This window comes from Diadema antillarum, unplaced genomic scaffold (assembly GCF_040938485.1).
Source record: "Diadema antillarum isolate AM-2024a unplaced genomic scaffold, OU_Dant_1.0 scf00000035, whole genome shotgun sequence".
Lineage (NCBI taxonomy): Eukaryota > Metazoa > Echinodermata > Echinoidea > Diadematoida > Diadematidae > Diadema > Diadema antillarum.
Genome location: NW_027270924.1, coordinates 624,146 through 638,663, shown reverse-complemented (window position 1 = coordinate 638,663; position 14,518 = coordinate 624,146). Strand labels below are relative to the sequence as shown.

The 14,518-nt window shown below is 38.2% G+C and overlaps 1 protein-coding gene across 3 annotated transcripts in view; it reads right to left on the bottom strand.

Annotated features, from left to right (window-relative positions):
- LOC139744107 (ras-specific guanine nucleotide-releasing factor RalGPS2-like) overlaps window positions 1-14,518 on the bottom strand; it is a 104,618-nt gene that overhangs the window by 42,535 nt on the left and 47,565 nt on the right. The window contains exon 1 of one of the 3 annotated variants that reach the window (XM_071654577.1): window positions 4,280-4,678. The exons of the other annotated variants lie outside the window; for them this stretch is intronic. Coding sequence (XP_071510678.1) covers window positions 4,280-4,360 — 81 coding nt within the window. The 5' untranslated portion in view covers window positions 4,361-4,678. Of the gene's footprint in view, window positions 1-4,279; window positions 4,679-14,518 lie in introns of those variants that run through there. 3 annotated transcript variants of the gene reach the window in all.

The window sequence follows — 14,518 nt, the reverse complement described above, 5'->3', positions numbered from 1 at the left end:
CCCATAGTTACCATCAGGTAATACTGTATACGCCAAAACATTTCGTAAGGTTTTTATTTTCGCGAATTTCGTGAGTCAGCTGCTATTCGCGAAATTAAAAACACGCGAAAATATTGACTCTAATGCCGATATGAATTTGACGTACGCGTATCGCATACATTTCTCCGTTCAGTACAGGACTCCACGATCGCGAATTTTACCACTCGCGAAATTGTCGGGAAGTCCCGATTCGCGAAAATTTAGACTCGCGAAATATATGGCGTATACAGTAGTTTGTTTCTGTACTGCCCAACACTAAGGGTGTGAGTCTGCATTATCCCATTTACACTAGGCAAATGTCCATTTCCTATTTGTCCAATTTTCATCTCCACCAATACTATACAATCCCTTTAAGAATTATGATTTGATGCCAACAACCTCTAAGTAATATGGGCTGGGGTAATGAGAGTACCTGAGAGGAGATTTCCTAGTGTGATTTACCCAGCAGCTGGAAAAGTCAATGTACCAGATCTCCACCTAATGGGAAGATGTCGCAGCTGCATAGCAGTCTCTTTGATCTCGAAGGAGCAATGCTCAAATTAAACATCTGGGGCCCGTTGCATAAAAGTTACTATTATGGTAACTTTGCCATCCAATGGTACAAATGTAACTACCATGGCAACGATACTCAACAGCCAATCAAAATCAAGAATTCCATAGATGTTACCATTAATTAGCAAAGTTACCATAATAGTAACTTTTATGCAATGGGCCCCTGATACTCGGTGATAGGACAAATCTTTTTTTTTTGGGGGGGGGGGCATGGAGGAGGAAGGGAGAGGTTCCCTGATTTTGAACCCACTAAACATACAGTGCATACAGCCAAAGCATTGCAATTAACCACTTTTACCTCTCTATACGTTTAACTCATCACTTTCAGGAACTGGGTATGCCATGAGTTCACTCCACTGAGAATTGCCTTTACTCAGAAGAAACAGGTCAAGACACTAATACCACAATAATTTTAGGTTTTACTCTTCTACATACATAGTAGGATTTAAAAAGTCAGCTGGAGAGGAAGGAAAGACAGATTAAACGGTGACCGATACAGAGACTCCAACTCTCCCGTTTTCGACGGGAGATCTCCCGCCAAAAACCCATTTTTGCAAAATCTCCCGTTCTCCCGCTTGAGATTTAATTTCTCCCGCCCTGGCTCTGTGTCTCCCGTTGGAAAGGATTTCTTACTTATTGGCATTGTATGTTGAAAAAATAAGCCTTAGATAGCACCAGAGAGCATCTAGAACCCTAGGAACTTGGCGCTTCGCACACATCAACTTGGAGTCTCCCGTTTGCTAGGGGTTTCAGGCGGGAGAATCTCCAGATCAGAAGGTGCTTTGGGTTGGAGTCTCTGCCGATATTAGGAAAAACTGTACTGCTTCCAAGGTAGAGATGACCAATTCTTTGTGACCAGGTAAAGTTCAGCATGACGATCAGCCACCCATCTAAATCAACTTAATATTTGGTATCTTTACTGCAGTGGTACTTGGTACAGCACAATGAGCAAAAGGCAATCACTCCAGAGAAGGGATACTGGTGAAATATTCTTATATTCACATCTCAAGTAGATGGCACTGTTAAATGCAAATATTTTTCACCCATATACTTCAAAAGACCTGGCAGAAAAGGAAATTAACCATCACCAAACCAATGAATAAATGAATAAATGCATGAATAAATATAAGAACCATTACTACGAGATTCTACAAATATCTGAACTCAAACACCACATGAATGACTTCACTTTGACTCTCTGAGATAATAAGGCTGAACTTTTTTTTTCTCACAACACTCAAGAAAAGTCTGCTCTTTGTTCTACCCTTTCTAAACACTACCTATGTAATGCAATTCACTGCAATTGTTTTTTGCAAGTTATGCAAACATATCAACTCAAAATTCATGTGAGAGTTATGTTACTTATCTAAAAGATTTTGATATTTTTCTAACCTTTTCAAAAGTTTGAAAGCCTTAATTGCCAACTGCCTCTTTTTTTTTCCCACAGCATTAATCAGGAACCTTACAGCAGATACAAGGGAGACAGAAAAACAGAGCAAATACGTGTACAGTATGTATAGTACCTGGTAAACAATAACACTTCCACTTGACACAAAATAAAGTATCAAACATACCAAACACTCCTCATCATCATACTAATTATTCATACACACAAAAATCGACATGCCATGAAAACAGAGCAAAAAAGTGTACAGTATGTATAGTACCTGGTAAACAATAACACTTCCACTTGACACAAAATAAAGTATCAAAGATAACACTCCTCATCACCATACACGCAAAAATCAACATGCCATGAAAACAAGTACATCGTATGCCAAAGTCTGAAGAGCGATCAACAGGCCATACAATATTTTTTTAAAAAGGACAATAAAAGGGGGCACAACAGAAAAATAACAGCTCCTCCATACACTTATCCGTGGTGTTGCTAGGAAACGAGCAGCTAGCAACCAGCTGCTATGCATTCGGCTGCAACTAAACCAGCTAGTGACCGGGATGATTGGTCAGCAGGTGGGAGGGGTCTTTTCTCTGACCTTTGCTACTTAAGTTTCTACTTCCCTTCTCTTTACCCCACCCCCCCCCCCCCCCCCCCCCCCCCAGGCTGTATAATGCTCACCAGGATAATCATGTTGATGAAAAGGCAGGGAGGAACAAAACGTGACATCCTTTCTCACTTTTCACAAGTTTTTTATAAAGCATCAGGATTACTCGAACAAATCTACTCAGTTTTTCACATGAGTATATTTAATTCAAATCGCAATTAGCACATCTGATTAAATAATGTAAACAGGTGTGATATTTCATTTGTTTCATTATCATTTCTTTAAGTATCAGAACATGACTGCCTAATTTGAAACTTTGTTGATTTTGCTTCAGAGTAGAGGGCAGTTCATCACAGACTTGGAATATGACTACATGTATTTCATTGGTTAACAAACCAAAAATGGCAATTTTCATTTTAGTTTTAACATTTCCAGTCCAATAAACACTGTGCAGAGGCTAAACCTCACAAAAATTTCTGTGATGAAATAAATTAATGAGCCATTACTCATGCTGCATGAAGTTCATAATCAAATAGACTTAATTTCCTCATGCTGCTAACTAAATCTCAACCCTGTTTTTTTTTCTTGCTGATTTTGCAGAAGATAGCACTTTTTTTCTTCAAGTACAGTGTAGCTACAGCAATTGGTGACAAAAAATCTAGTAATTCAAATATCAACCTGTAATGAACTGAATCATGTAGTTTCCAAACATGAGAATGAAAGCAAAATTCTAACAAAATTGCCATATAGTGTTCCCTGATTCCATTTACGTACAATTGTATGAGACATTCTGCCAAATTAGAAATCAATGGAAATGGAAATATTATGATGTATTTCAAACATGATCATGGAGGACTTTTAAGTATTAGCTATAAGGAAGTGGCATATTTCTTCAGTATTTCAGAAATTACAAACTTTTCAAGACAAAATTTCTGTATGAAAATGGCAAATAATAGTGTTCAACAAAAACCCAACTGACAGCTCCATCCTGAGATACAATTGTACATTTCGACACATTCATGTTAGAAAATCAGACAAATGATGAAATAAGGATGAAGACAATGTGAAGGGTTTGGAAAGTTTGATGTGTCCCTTTGAAGTCATATTCGGGGGCTGAGGTGTCTATACCACAGCACACACTTCCTCCCACTCTCAGACATACACTGTGACAAGGCGCATGGAATCAGCGATCTGACTCGCGGATGACTGAAGATCACATGATCATTGCGGGGATTGGAACACAATGTATGATACTATCCATGCCCCTATCATACTGGTGAATGAGCCATCGTGTGGCTATTTTGGGGGGCGGTGGGTGAATATGAAACATGTGTATCCCCTTCAATTCACGGGGCACCAAGCACATGCTCACTAATCTGTGAATGCATCTTCATGTTGCAGACTATGCTGGAAAAAAATATCATATTCTTCCATGACCATATATTCTGTGAAACATACAATTGACCAGCATGTAGGTCATATCATTTGTAAATCACAACGTATTTCATTGCTTGGCCTCTGTTCGTCCTACCTCTCATTTCCAAATTACAGAATGTTGATGTTTGGTTGTATTAATAGCAAAGTGATATCCATTCCAATCAAACTTGACAAAATTTCTTGTCAGTCAAAAAGGAATCAATCTCCAGATAAAAGGGATGTCGTTGAAGAAGAATTTGTTGTCTTACCTCATACCAAAGACCCATCATGGTATTGCGTTTATCCTCGCTCCCACAGCTGAGCCATTTCTGGAGAATATGCTCCAACATCAAGAAAGACTCCAATCGCAAACTTTCCTCATTCAAGAAAACAAAAAATATCAGACAAATAAAAATTACAAAACTTATGAATCCGTGTTTCACTGTATCAGTGTGGGCTGAACAAAACCATAGGAGATGATGATGCCGAGCTTTATGTCTAGTGCATCCTCATTGCAGGAAATTGTGAAAATCAGCATTCATTTTTTCTGCTCTTCAAGCACACAAAGAGTTCCTTCCAGTACACTTCCAATCCACTATCACAAGCAGAGTACTCTCAGAAAAGATATTGCCATGCTGTGGCTGTGACTCCTGCCTTAGTGTCCTGTCCTTACAGGTGGATTTGATGTAAGAGCAGAGATATCACAGAGTATTCTCACTTGCAAAGCTAAGTTACTATAAAATCAACGAGTCACAGGAATTAACACGTTGGGTCTTTCTGTCGCCAATTAACGTGGAGCGACTGAAGTGAGATTACTGGGAAAGCAATTGGCGCATTCACAGAAATGGATGATACGAGTAAATGACACTTCCTGGTGTGTTTCCGTATACATCCTACCACATCAGTGTCCCCACAGGTCAACACTGGTCACCTGATTAGTGTGCGGCCTGCGTGAGGTGGCACACTTATAATCCACTACATGTACAAGGGCAAGCCAATCTTGCAAATGACCGCAGTCCCAATGAATTTTCAAGTGCATGGACCACTGCAGAAGAGACCCGCCAACTTGAGTGGATGTGAAGTGACTGTACACTAGCTTCTGCGTAGTCAATGATTGTGTCATTCGCAATAGTACAGTGCTTGGTCCAGCTGGCTTCCAACCAATGTTTCTTCAAAAACTTGAGTTCACAATCCTCATATGGTATGTTAAACCAGGTTTTATGTTCGAAGGTTTCCCCGCCACACAGTTTTGGGTTGCTCCAAGATCAGTGCTCCTAGAAGTACAGTAATTATCATTGTGCTCACTTATACTGCGTGGCACAGCATCTAGTCAATTGGTTGCATTCAGTGTTGCCATGGTAACTTCACTGCAAATCGCAGCTTGACTCGTCACACACAAGTACTCACTCCCATATCATGGCAAGGATGCATCTGGTAATCACACGCTGAATCCAAGTACTTTGAAGCGTGAAGATACTAAAGCTAGGAAGCATTACCATAAAATACGCCTGCAGAGGTGCTAAGGCTCATTCCGCTTTCAGCAACAACAATCACGTTAGCAGGCGCATTCACAAGTTGCCAGTCACACAGGCACGCAGTTTGCCACTCGCTCTCCCCGCTTGCCAGCACGTGAGACACAGATAGCGCTTTTGTTTGGGGTTAATTAAAGCAATGGGCTGGCAGGGCCAACCCCTCGTGCGTACGTACGTCGTTCGTTGTTCACGTAAACTCGCCTGAGCCCGGAATGCCTTCACATGTCAGAGACTCCACGGGATGATTCACTGCTGATCGGTCCTTCCTCTACAAATTTCTCCCTCATTCTCTTCTGCTCCCTCCTCCTCCCTTCACTAATTAAGTGGCAGCCACCAGGAAATGCTATTCTTGATTGGGGGAGAGACTGGATTAGCACCGAGGCTAGTAGTCCCTGTGATCTATTTCCTCCACTGCTCAGAACTACAAAGTAAGAGATGTGTTTACGAGCTTGTTCATCGTGTAAGGCCAACACTGTCTACAGTGATCAATCAGTATCACCCTTTGCACTCACAAGAGTTGAAGGTGAGCAACCCCAAGAAATACACACTAGCAAGAATCTTGAGTAATGAACAACTATGATCTCATTTACTAGTACTTATGATTCACACGAGGGAATATGTTCCCTGCACTCAGTACTCGCAGGAAGTGTCTCAAGCAAGCAAATTCTCTCTTTCTGTACAAGAAACGTATCTCGTAACAGCAATTCTTGGAAAAACTCTGCAGATAGATAATACTGATGATATCAGTCTTTATCTAAGTTTGTACACATGTACTTTGGAAACTTTACAGCTAAACAAGTGTTGAATGTTAAACATAACATTACCGGGTACTGCAATCCCTCAAAAAAGAAAAAGAAAAAAAAGAAAAATTCCAATGGGATATTCACCTGTCTTCTATGAAAAATTGTAGCTGACTCATCAATGGTTACAAAACTATTAAAACAGATGCTATTTCAACCTATGACAAGCTTTTGAAATACACATACACAAACAAAACAAATTAATAGGAATATACTGTAAAACAAGAAATGTTCGCGTGCATTTTAATTTCGCAAATTTCACGAGCGCCAAGATTCGCGAAATTAAAATGCACGCGAAATTTCTTATCTACACTATATGCATTGAACGCAAGAGGCAATTCGCGAAAATTTCTTGCCGCGAAAAAGGCCGTCGGCTCCAATTCGCGAAAATTTCGTGCTGCGAATATATCATGTTTTACAGTATCCAACATACTACATGTATCTTTCTCTATATCAAAACATAGAGTTTGTGGTTTTCTCCAGTTCCAGGAATATGCACATGTTTCAGTTTGATGCCAGCCTTTATAGAGTACACAGCAACACAACAGACTTGCTGAATAAGAAAATTCTCCATAGCAAATGTTTTTTTAACATCAAATTTTATAGTTTCCTATCTTTATAGCCTGCAGTCATACACACATATAGCACAAGGGAAACATTATCAGTTATTTTTATACCAAAAAGATTTTAATGCTATTTTTAAGATAGAGTAGGTAATCATATGTTTTTATGGCACAGAAAGCTTTTACCCAATTCTCTGCTGCATTATTTCACTTTAAGTTGCCATATCCATCCCTACTGTACCAGAAACGCTGAGAATTTTCACATGCGAAAAGTAAGAATGTTCATCATTACAAAGATTTGTATATCAGATATTTGTGTTTTATCAAGGTTCGCTTGTATGGAATTCAATACCAGACAATATTCGTAAAGTTACCTCTTTCAATGTATTCAAATGTGAACGTAAGGAGAATTTCATACAAAATTATCATTCCTATTAACTTCTTGACATGCTTGACTGACATTATTTCATCTAATGATTATAACTCACTTTGTGTTTGTACTGTCTTTGTAATGTAAATGTAGTGTTTCGTGTATCATTGCTGTATTTTTTTTTTGTTCTGTTCTTTTATCTGTATATTTGTTCATCTCTTTGTTTAAAGAATATGAAAATGATTACCACTAATGCATTTCTTTATTGCTTACCTGGGTCGGCCAGATATTAAGGAAACTTTTAATTCCTCGTTGGCTGCTTCCCTTCAGCTTATCATGTATTATGTATTCCATAGATCCGTCTTTACTCTGTGCTTGTCATGATTGTTTATCGTTGTCATTCTTTGATTTCTTTTATGCTGAACAAATAAATTCAATTCAATTTGAATCAATTCAATTAAATTCAGTTATCAAGGTTATTCACAAGCAATATTTCAGTGAAATAAGCTGTCAAACTGAACATATGAAGATTACATGAAAGAAGTTACCCCTCCTGTTTGTTTTTTTTACGGGGGGGGGGGGGGGGGGGAGACTTTAACTATCAACTGACTGGGCCTTAAAATGCATTGGATTGAAAGGACCTGTTTGTGTTCATGCAGCAATTGCTTCACGATAACAATTCTCCTATTTGCAGTATACAAGCTCATGGCGTCTTTGACTGCAATAAACAAAGTTCCTCGAGCTCATAAAATGCTCATAAGTCTTCCACTGTAGCAAATTGATAAACCAGCAAACAAGAAATTTCTGAATATCGGCTTTTATGGCCATGACAATCCAAAACAAACATGACACTGCTTAAGTTTGATTTTCAAAGTTCAGTCAAGGAGGCAAGAATAGGGAGTACACTGTATGCAGGCTTCTTCCTTCGGAATGTCAGAAACTTGCCAATAGAGGGAGCCTCATCATATCAAACATCTGTCAGACTTGACTACATGTACCTCAGCACACTGCAATGATGCAGTGAGCAGTGAAGGCATACATTTGAACGACATGAACAAAGTTCAGGAGGATATACAAGGCACATAACTTTGCCCATCATCCGGACTGTAGTGACAGGTACAAGCAGGTGTGTTGTATTAATACCAAAAGAGCTTGCTTTAGTATAAAATTGCAAGTACACAAAACACTATAGTCAAGCCCCCTACCCCTCCCCCCCCCCCCAAAAAAAAAAAAAAAAAATAATAATAATAATAATAATGATAATTTTAGGCTGTGTCACATCAACAGAGCTCTCTATTTTTTTTTTAATCAAAGTCATGAGTCAAACATGCAGCTGAATGATCTTTTCTACGAATGTATAGAAACATTGTATCTTCATATCATAAACCGCATTAGAAACCACGTCAGAAATCTGTTTTCCCCTCGAATGCAATTTCAGATGTGATTACATCAATATTTTCAAGTTTGCTCCAGATGTCTGATTTTGTTAATAAGACTAATATGGACAAGCTACGTTCAAGGGATATAAGACATCAAACTGCCCTCAAAAGAACCGTATTGCCTTCATCTAAAAATGCTGAATCCCCCCCCCCCCCCCCCCAAGGCCGGTTCATATTACATTATCATTTCGGGAATTCCTATAATCCATATCTTTTACATTAATTTTGAAATTTTTGACTTTCAACTGTTGTAGGGCTATGACTGTGCCATGCTCAGTTATATTCTGCATCCCCTCAGGCTAAAAAGAAAACAGAAAAAGAAAAAGAATCACATACATACTTGTTTTGAAACCAAAAGAATCCTGCCTGCTTTGCCTCTCTGAGTAGAACTGTGGCGTATCAACCACAAAGAACACACACACACACACACACACACACACACACACACACACACACACACACACACACATACACACGCACACACACACACACACACACACACACACACACACACACACACAAAACTACAGAAATGTATCTGACAGAACTCTGAAGAGTACATTCTCATAAGTTACTAGAAATCACAAATGTACAATGTATTTTAACAGTAAAACTGCAAGAATATGGATTGTTTGTAACAATACCATTCTACCCCACAGGTTAGCTGTTTCAAAACTGAAACTAGTATTCTGCTTGTAATATCAAAAGAAATCAAAAAAAAAATCAGCAGAATTTTGCCCTGGGGAAAAACAGCAGCCACATAAGGGAGTGTTATTATATGATCCTCTTGGCAGTTGTAGCTGTAGGCAAAGTTTTAGCTTGTCAACACTCTCAGTACATTGTAAATGTCCCTCAAAAACACAATCTGCTGTTCTGCCTAAGATACCTTGAGGATAGGCCCTAAAGTTCTCTACATTACCAGACACAGGGGCATCAAAGGCAATCATAAGATGCAAATTCTGAAATTGAGAACAAAGTAAATGTCACGTTCTGTGTAAGAGATGTATCAATGTGACACAAATAGTAGCATCTGTCTGATTTTGCCAAATTTTCACACATGCATCATTTCTGATACTGCCCTTTAAATGTAACTAAACCTTTTCAAAAGGGTAGCTTTTTTTCAGGAAGAAGTGTCATATGAACACTGGTTGAAATTTGATAAAGAGAAGACTAGTTTTCTTTTCATAGTAACAAGCAATTTATATCAGTTTTGATCTGAGCATACCAGATGGCTAAACAATTTTTCTATGTGCCATGCATATTTGATAGAAATTGGAGAATATGAAAGTAAGAGGTTTTGAATTGGTGGAGTAAAAATGGCTTTCTCCAGCTGCTCTGACATAGAGCTTTGGCGAGAAAAAATTCAGTTTTAACCATGGACCATTTTTTCCCCTTTTCTTCTGTGACAACTCGCCATCCATTCCCCATTGTTGACAAAATGATATACATACGTGTATGTGGTAGCACAGTTTCTCTAGGCTGAAAGCTATAAACTGTGACTGATGTCTGCAAGATAGAAAATGGCTTCCGCTACAATCATCTAGCATGCATCGATGAACACGTTTTGACCCTTCATTAGCACTGGGAAGTTGTTTGGAAAGCATAATGTTCATGATATTCTGACATTAATTCAGGTCCCAAAGGAGTTAAACCTGCACATGCCCATTGTGTACACTTAAAGGGGATGGCTAGTAACTGATCAGTGGGAATCAGTGGGAATGCTGGGGGATGATTGTTCAAATCCTTGTGGGATTCATTTAAGAGTACATTATATATCTATTGTTGTGTGAACATTATTTGCTTCAGAATGGTCTCATATTCAAATAATGTGCAGTTCAATGTTTCCAGGTTAGCATGCCTGTACTGTGTTCACGATCGCCCCAACACTGTACAGGCATGCTAACCTGGAAACATTCAACTGCACATTACTTGAATATGAGACCATTCTGAAGCAAATAATTTTCACACAACATAGTAATGTACTCTTAAATGAATCCCACAAGGATTGGAACAATCATCCCCCAGCATTCCCACTGATTCCAACTGATCAGTTACTAGCCATCCCTTTAATGAATTCTCAGTCCACCTAATGGCATACTACACTGAACATCAACTCAGAGATGTTCACTTTTGTTCTGATCATGTGTACAATATGTGCATATAATATTTAAAGACAGACTTTTGTGATGGCAGTGAATGCCTTGGTGTAATGGAGACCGTCTAAATAATGCAGTTAATCTAGATGTCATTATTTCATGAGGTTCTGGGTCATGATAGGAAATCAAAGCAAAACAAACTTCTGAGCAGCACTATTTAATTTTCATCTATTGCAAGGCTGGTAAGCAAGATGTCATTTCATAATCTGCTTAATATTTGCATTGAAAAATCAATGACAGTTATACCGTTATTTACAGTAAAATGTCTGTTTCTGTTAAAAACAGAATGCATAACCTGTATATTGTTTTTGCACAACTACATTGGATATTCAACATATCACAAGTCATGAAACTAGAATGTACAATTCTTTGAGTATTTTTACATATTATCATAGAAACATAATTTCTATTGATGCTACATCTATATTCACACTATCTTAAGTTCTAACAACTAAAGATTTTATTTCTGACAGATAGAATCTCCCTTTAAACATTTCAAGTTTCAACATTTTTGCTTCCTGTGCCTTTGTGAAACTTGGAATATTTGATTTAAGAGTGCTTTAATGAACTATTATCATTTGAACTAAAATGGCACTAATCAACCAAAGTGGATAAACAAAGTCCATCTTATCAAAATCACACAACATTACAACAGAACTTCAATGAAGATAGTTCGGTAATGTAGGACACAACACAGAATTTATATTGAGTTGATAAAACAATTCTAAAAGCACAAGAAATCCCTCACTGTTACTATCTATTTTAGGAGGAAGTTTGGACAGTAATAATGTGTAATTCAATTTCAAAACACCATTGGGGTAATTTGAATACAAACCATGTTGAGGGTGGGGGAGAGATTGCTTTTTAGCTAGCAAATACAAAGATCAGTCCCCTGAGGAAACATGCAAACACACTCTGCCTAACCTTTGAAGCTGATGTGATGGCAAATTTATATTGGGGGATGAGTCAGCCACAATAAAAGATCTCAATAAAAAATGTTGCCACATTGTATGGGGGCAAGATATAACAGGCATACACTGTGATTTAAAAAGGAAAAAAAATGGGCAGGCTAGAAATGGTACTGTTATCTCAGAAAATTCCAACGCATCTTCTTCTCCCTTGACCTTTGTGCTTTAACTAAAAGGTTCTGCCAGTGAGGACCACTTTATTTTAAAGAGAAAGTCAAGTAATTGTTTGCATCTCAAAGGGGCATATAATCATCTGGTGCCCAATAACTGCAATGATATTATTCTAAAACCAGAGCCCTCCACAGATGAATCCGACTTCAGAGCCCTGTAACTTAGGGTGGCCATGTCTGGGGGGCTTCCAAAGAAGAACAAAAGCACATTCAATGAGTTACATGTATGCAATGAGCCAGTTGCGTTGCTATGTCAGTGCATAAATTATATTTTGGTTAAAAGGCATACTTGAAGCCTCTCAGTTAGAAATTACCATAAAAAACAGTACCCACACCACAATGGTCTATACAACCGCCTTTGTTACAGTATGATAAAGATGCTCCAGCAAAACAGGGATTCCACGTTCCCTGATTCTCTTTTCTTGTTACTATTTCTGTACTCTGTATTTGTTTGTCTTTCATTTCTCTTCGTCAGTAAACATGTCTTTGGGCGATGCATCCATTAGGATGAGCATAATCTTGTCTTTAGATCTGAAGATCCCTCAGAAATCCTAGCAATAAATCTGTTCTGTTTTGAAGCTGATGAAATATGACAAAATTAATGATGATGACATATCATGGCATGCACTGAGGGATGGCACTCTACCTTGATTGTGTTTCATCCTAGCCATGTAACAATTTACGTATGTTGTACATGCGCTATTAAAGCACTGAGGGAAAGAATCCATTCTACTGTACATGCACGGATGCGGTAAACCTTTTCAAAGCAATCGAAGACAAAAATTTTCAATGAAATCAAAACTCTATTTTTCAAAAACTTGTGACCCATTGCACATCTACAAGTCATTTCAGGTAACATTAAACAAATCTGAATAAATCAAAAAATCATTTTTATTTAAGCTGTGACTTATTTGCATATATACATGTAGTCTACAAGTCGTTTGACATAAAATGAATACTTTTGTCACAAATGATTGGCATTGCTCATGCCATACTCTTAATTTCTCAATGGTGCAACATTGATTTCTATTTTTCTTGACAGATGGTAGTCCTGGTAGTCCTGGTAGTCAAGATTCAAGAGCATGTGTCAAGGATATATCATGTTACAATATGCTGTTTATGATTTATAAAACAAAATTATGTTTTTTAATGAAATGGTATCCAGCGTTCTTTGGTTACAAAAAACATGGGAAGTCTTTCACATGTCACGGCATGGTCTCATGATCAATGCTACATTTTGAAGGTCCATGTGATATTTAAAAACAGAGGTCATGTTGCATAATTTATAACATTCAAATGGTATTACACATTTCTTTTACCTTTTGCTCCCTTCAAATTCATGTGTGACAGCATCTACATGTTGATATCTTGGACAAATTTATACAAAATAAAATATTTTGCATCCGATACTTTAAAAAAAAAACACCTCGAAGTGTAGAAGTTTTTCATTATCAATTGTGTATAATATTATGCAAAGCTTGTGTATAGTATCACACAACACACTACAGACTTAGGGAAGGGATATTTATTCTCACTAGCGTTCTACCGCGGGATCCCGCAAATTTGCGGTAGGACGATTTGCCGAACGCGTATACGCGCTGAACGTTTTTTTCTATGCGCAGCGGCAGGGGAAAAAAAATCGTGCGGAGGAACGCGGTAGGACGCTGATCGTCCTGCCGCGGTAGGACGGGCATGATTCATTCTTCGTGTGCACGCAACTACGGGCAGATACTGAAGTGGTGCACGCACACCCTTTCCCCGTCGATCGGATCATCTCTGTGGCACAACCTTTCTAACGTTTGATGCATGCACGATACACTCGTTACATGTATCATGTTGTAGTGTATTTGAACGGCTCGTGTGTTTCACGCGGGGTTAGTAACGGTGCGTTTCAATTTTTGAGTTCTCACGATCGTATTAATAAACATTATACACTTTCTTTCGATCTCAACATAAGCAAAACTGCGTTTGACTTGTTTGCACTTTACGAATTCTTTGAGCTCTGTCACAGCACGATCATGACAAAGTTTTGTCAAATTCTTTCGAAATCATGCTCAGCAAAACTGCGTGTGATTTGTCTGACTACAAATATACAATCTAGCAAATTCTTTGGGCTCTCTCCAGCACGATCATGACATTTTTTTATCTAATTTTATCTTTTTAAAGTTTTTGTTCGATCTCACTTTCAGGAAAATTGCGAGTAATTTTTTTTCTTTGAGTTTGTACAGTACGATCATGACATGTGAAGCAATCTATCACACACTTTCACATACTAACAAGCTAGTAGTAAAGTTGGGCAAGCATTTTGGAACAAGGAAAAAAAATGCTTGACCGAATCGGGCAAGCAAATTATTTTGAAGTCATCCTTTTCCCCCACATTTTCCCTGAGCTCCAATATCAATAAACCCATAAAAATCGAGCATACGGAAGCCCTAAACTAACGACTGTCTAGCGCTGCTACGCAGTTTCAACAACTTTCTAACACTTACTTTTCGATGAAACACGAACAC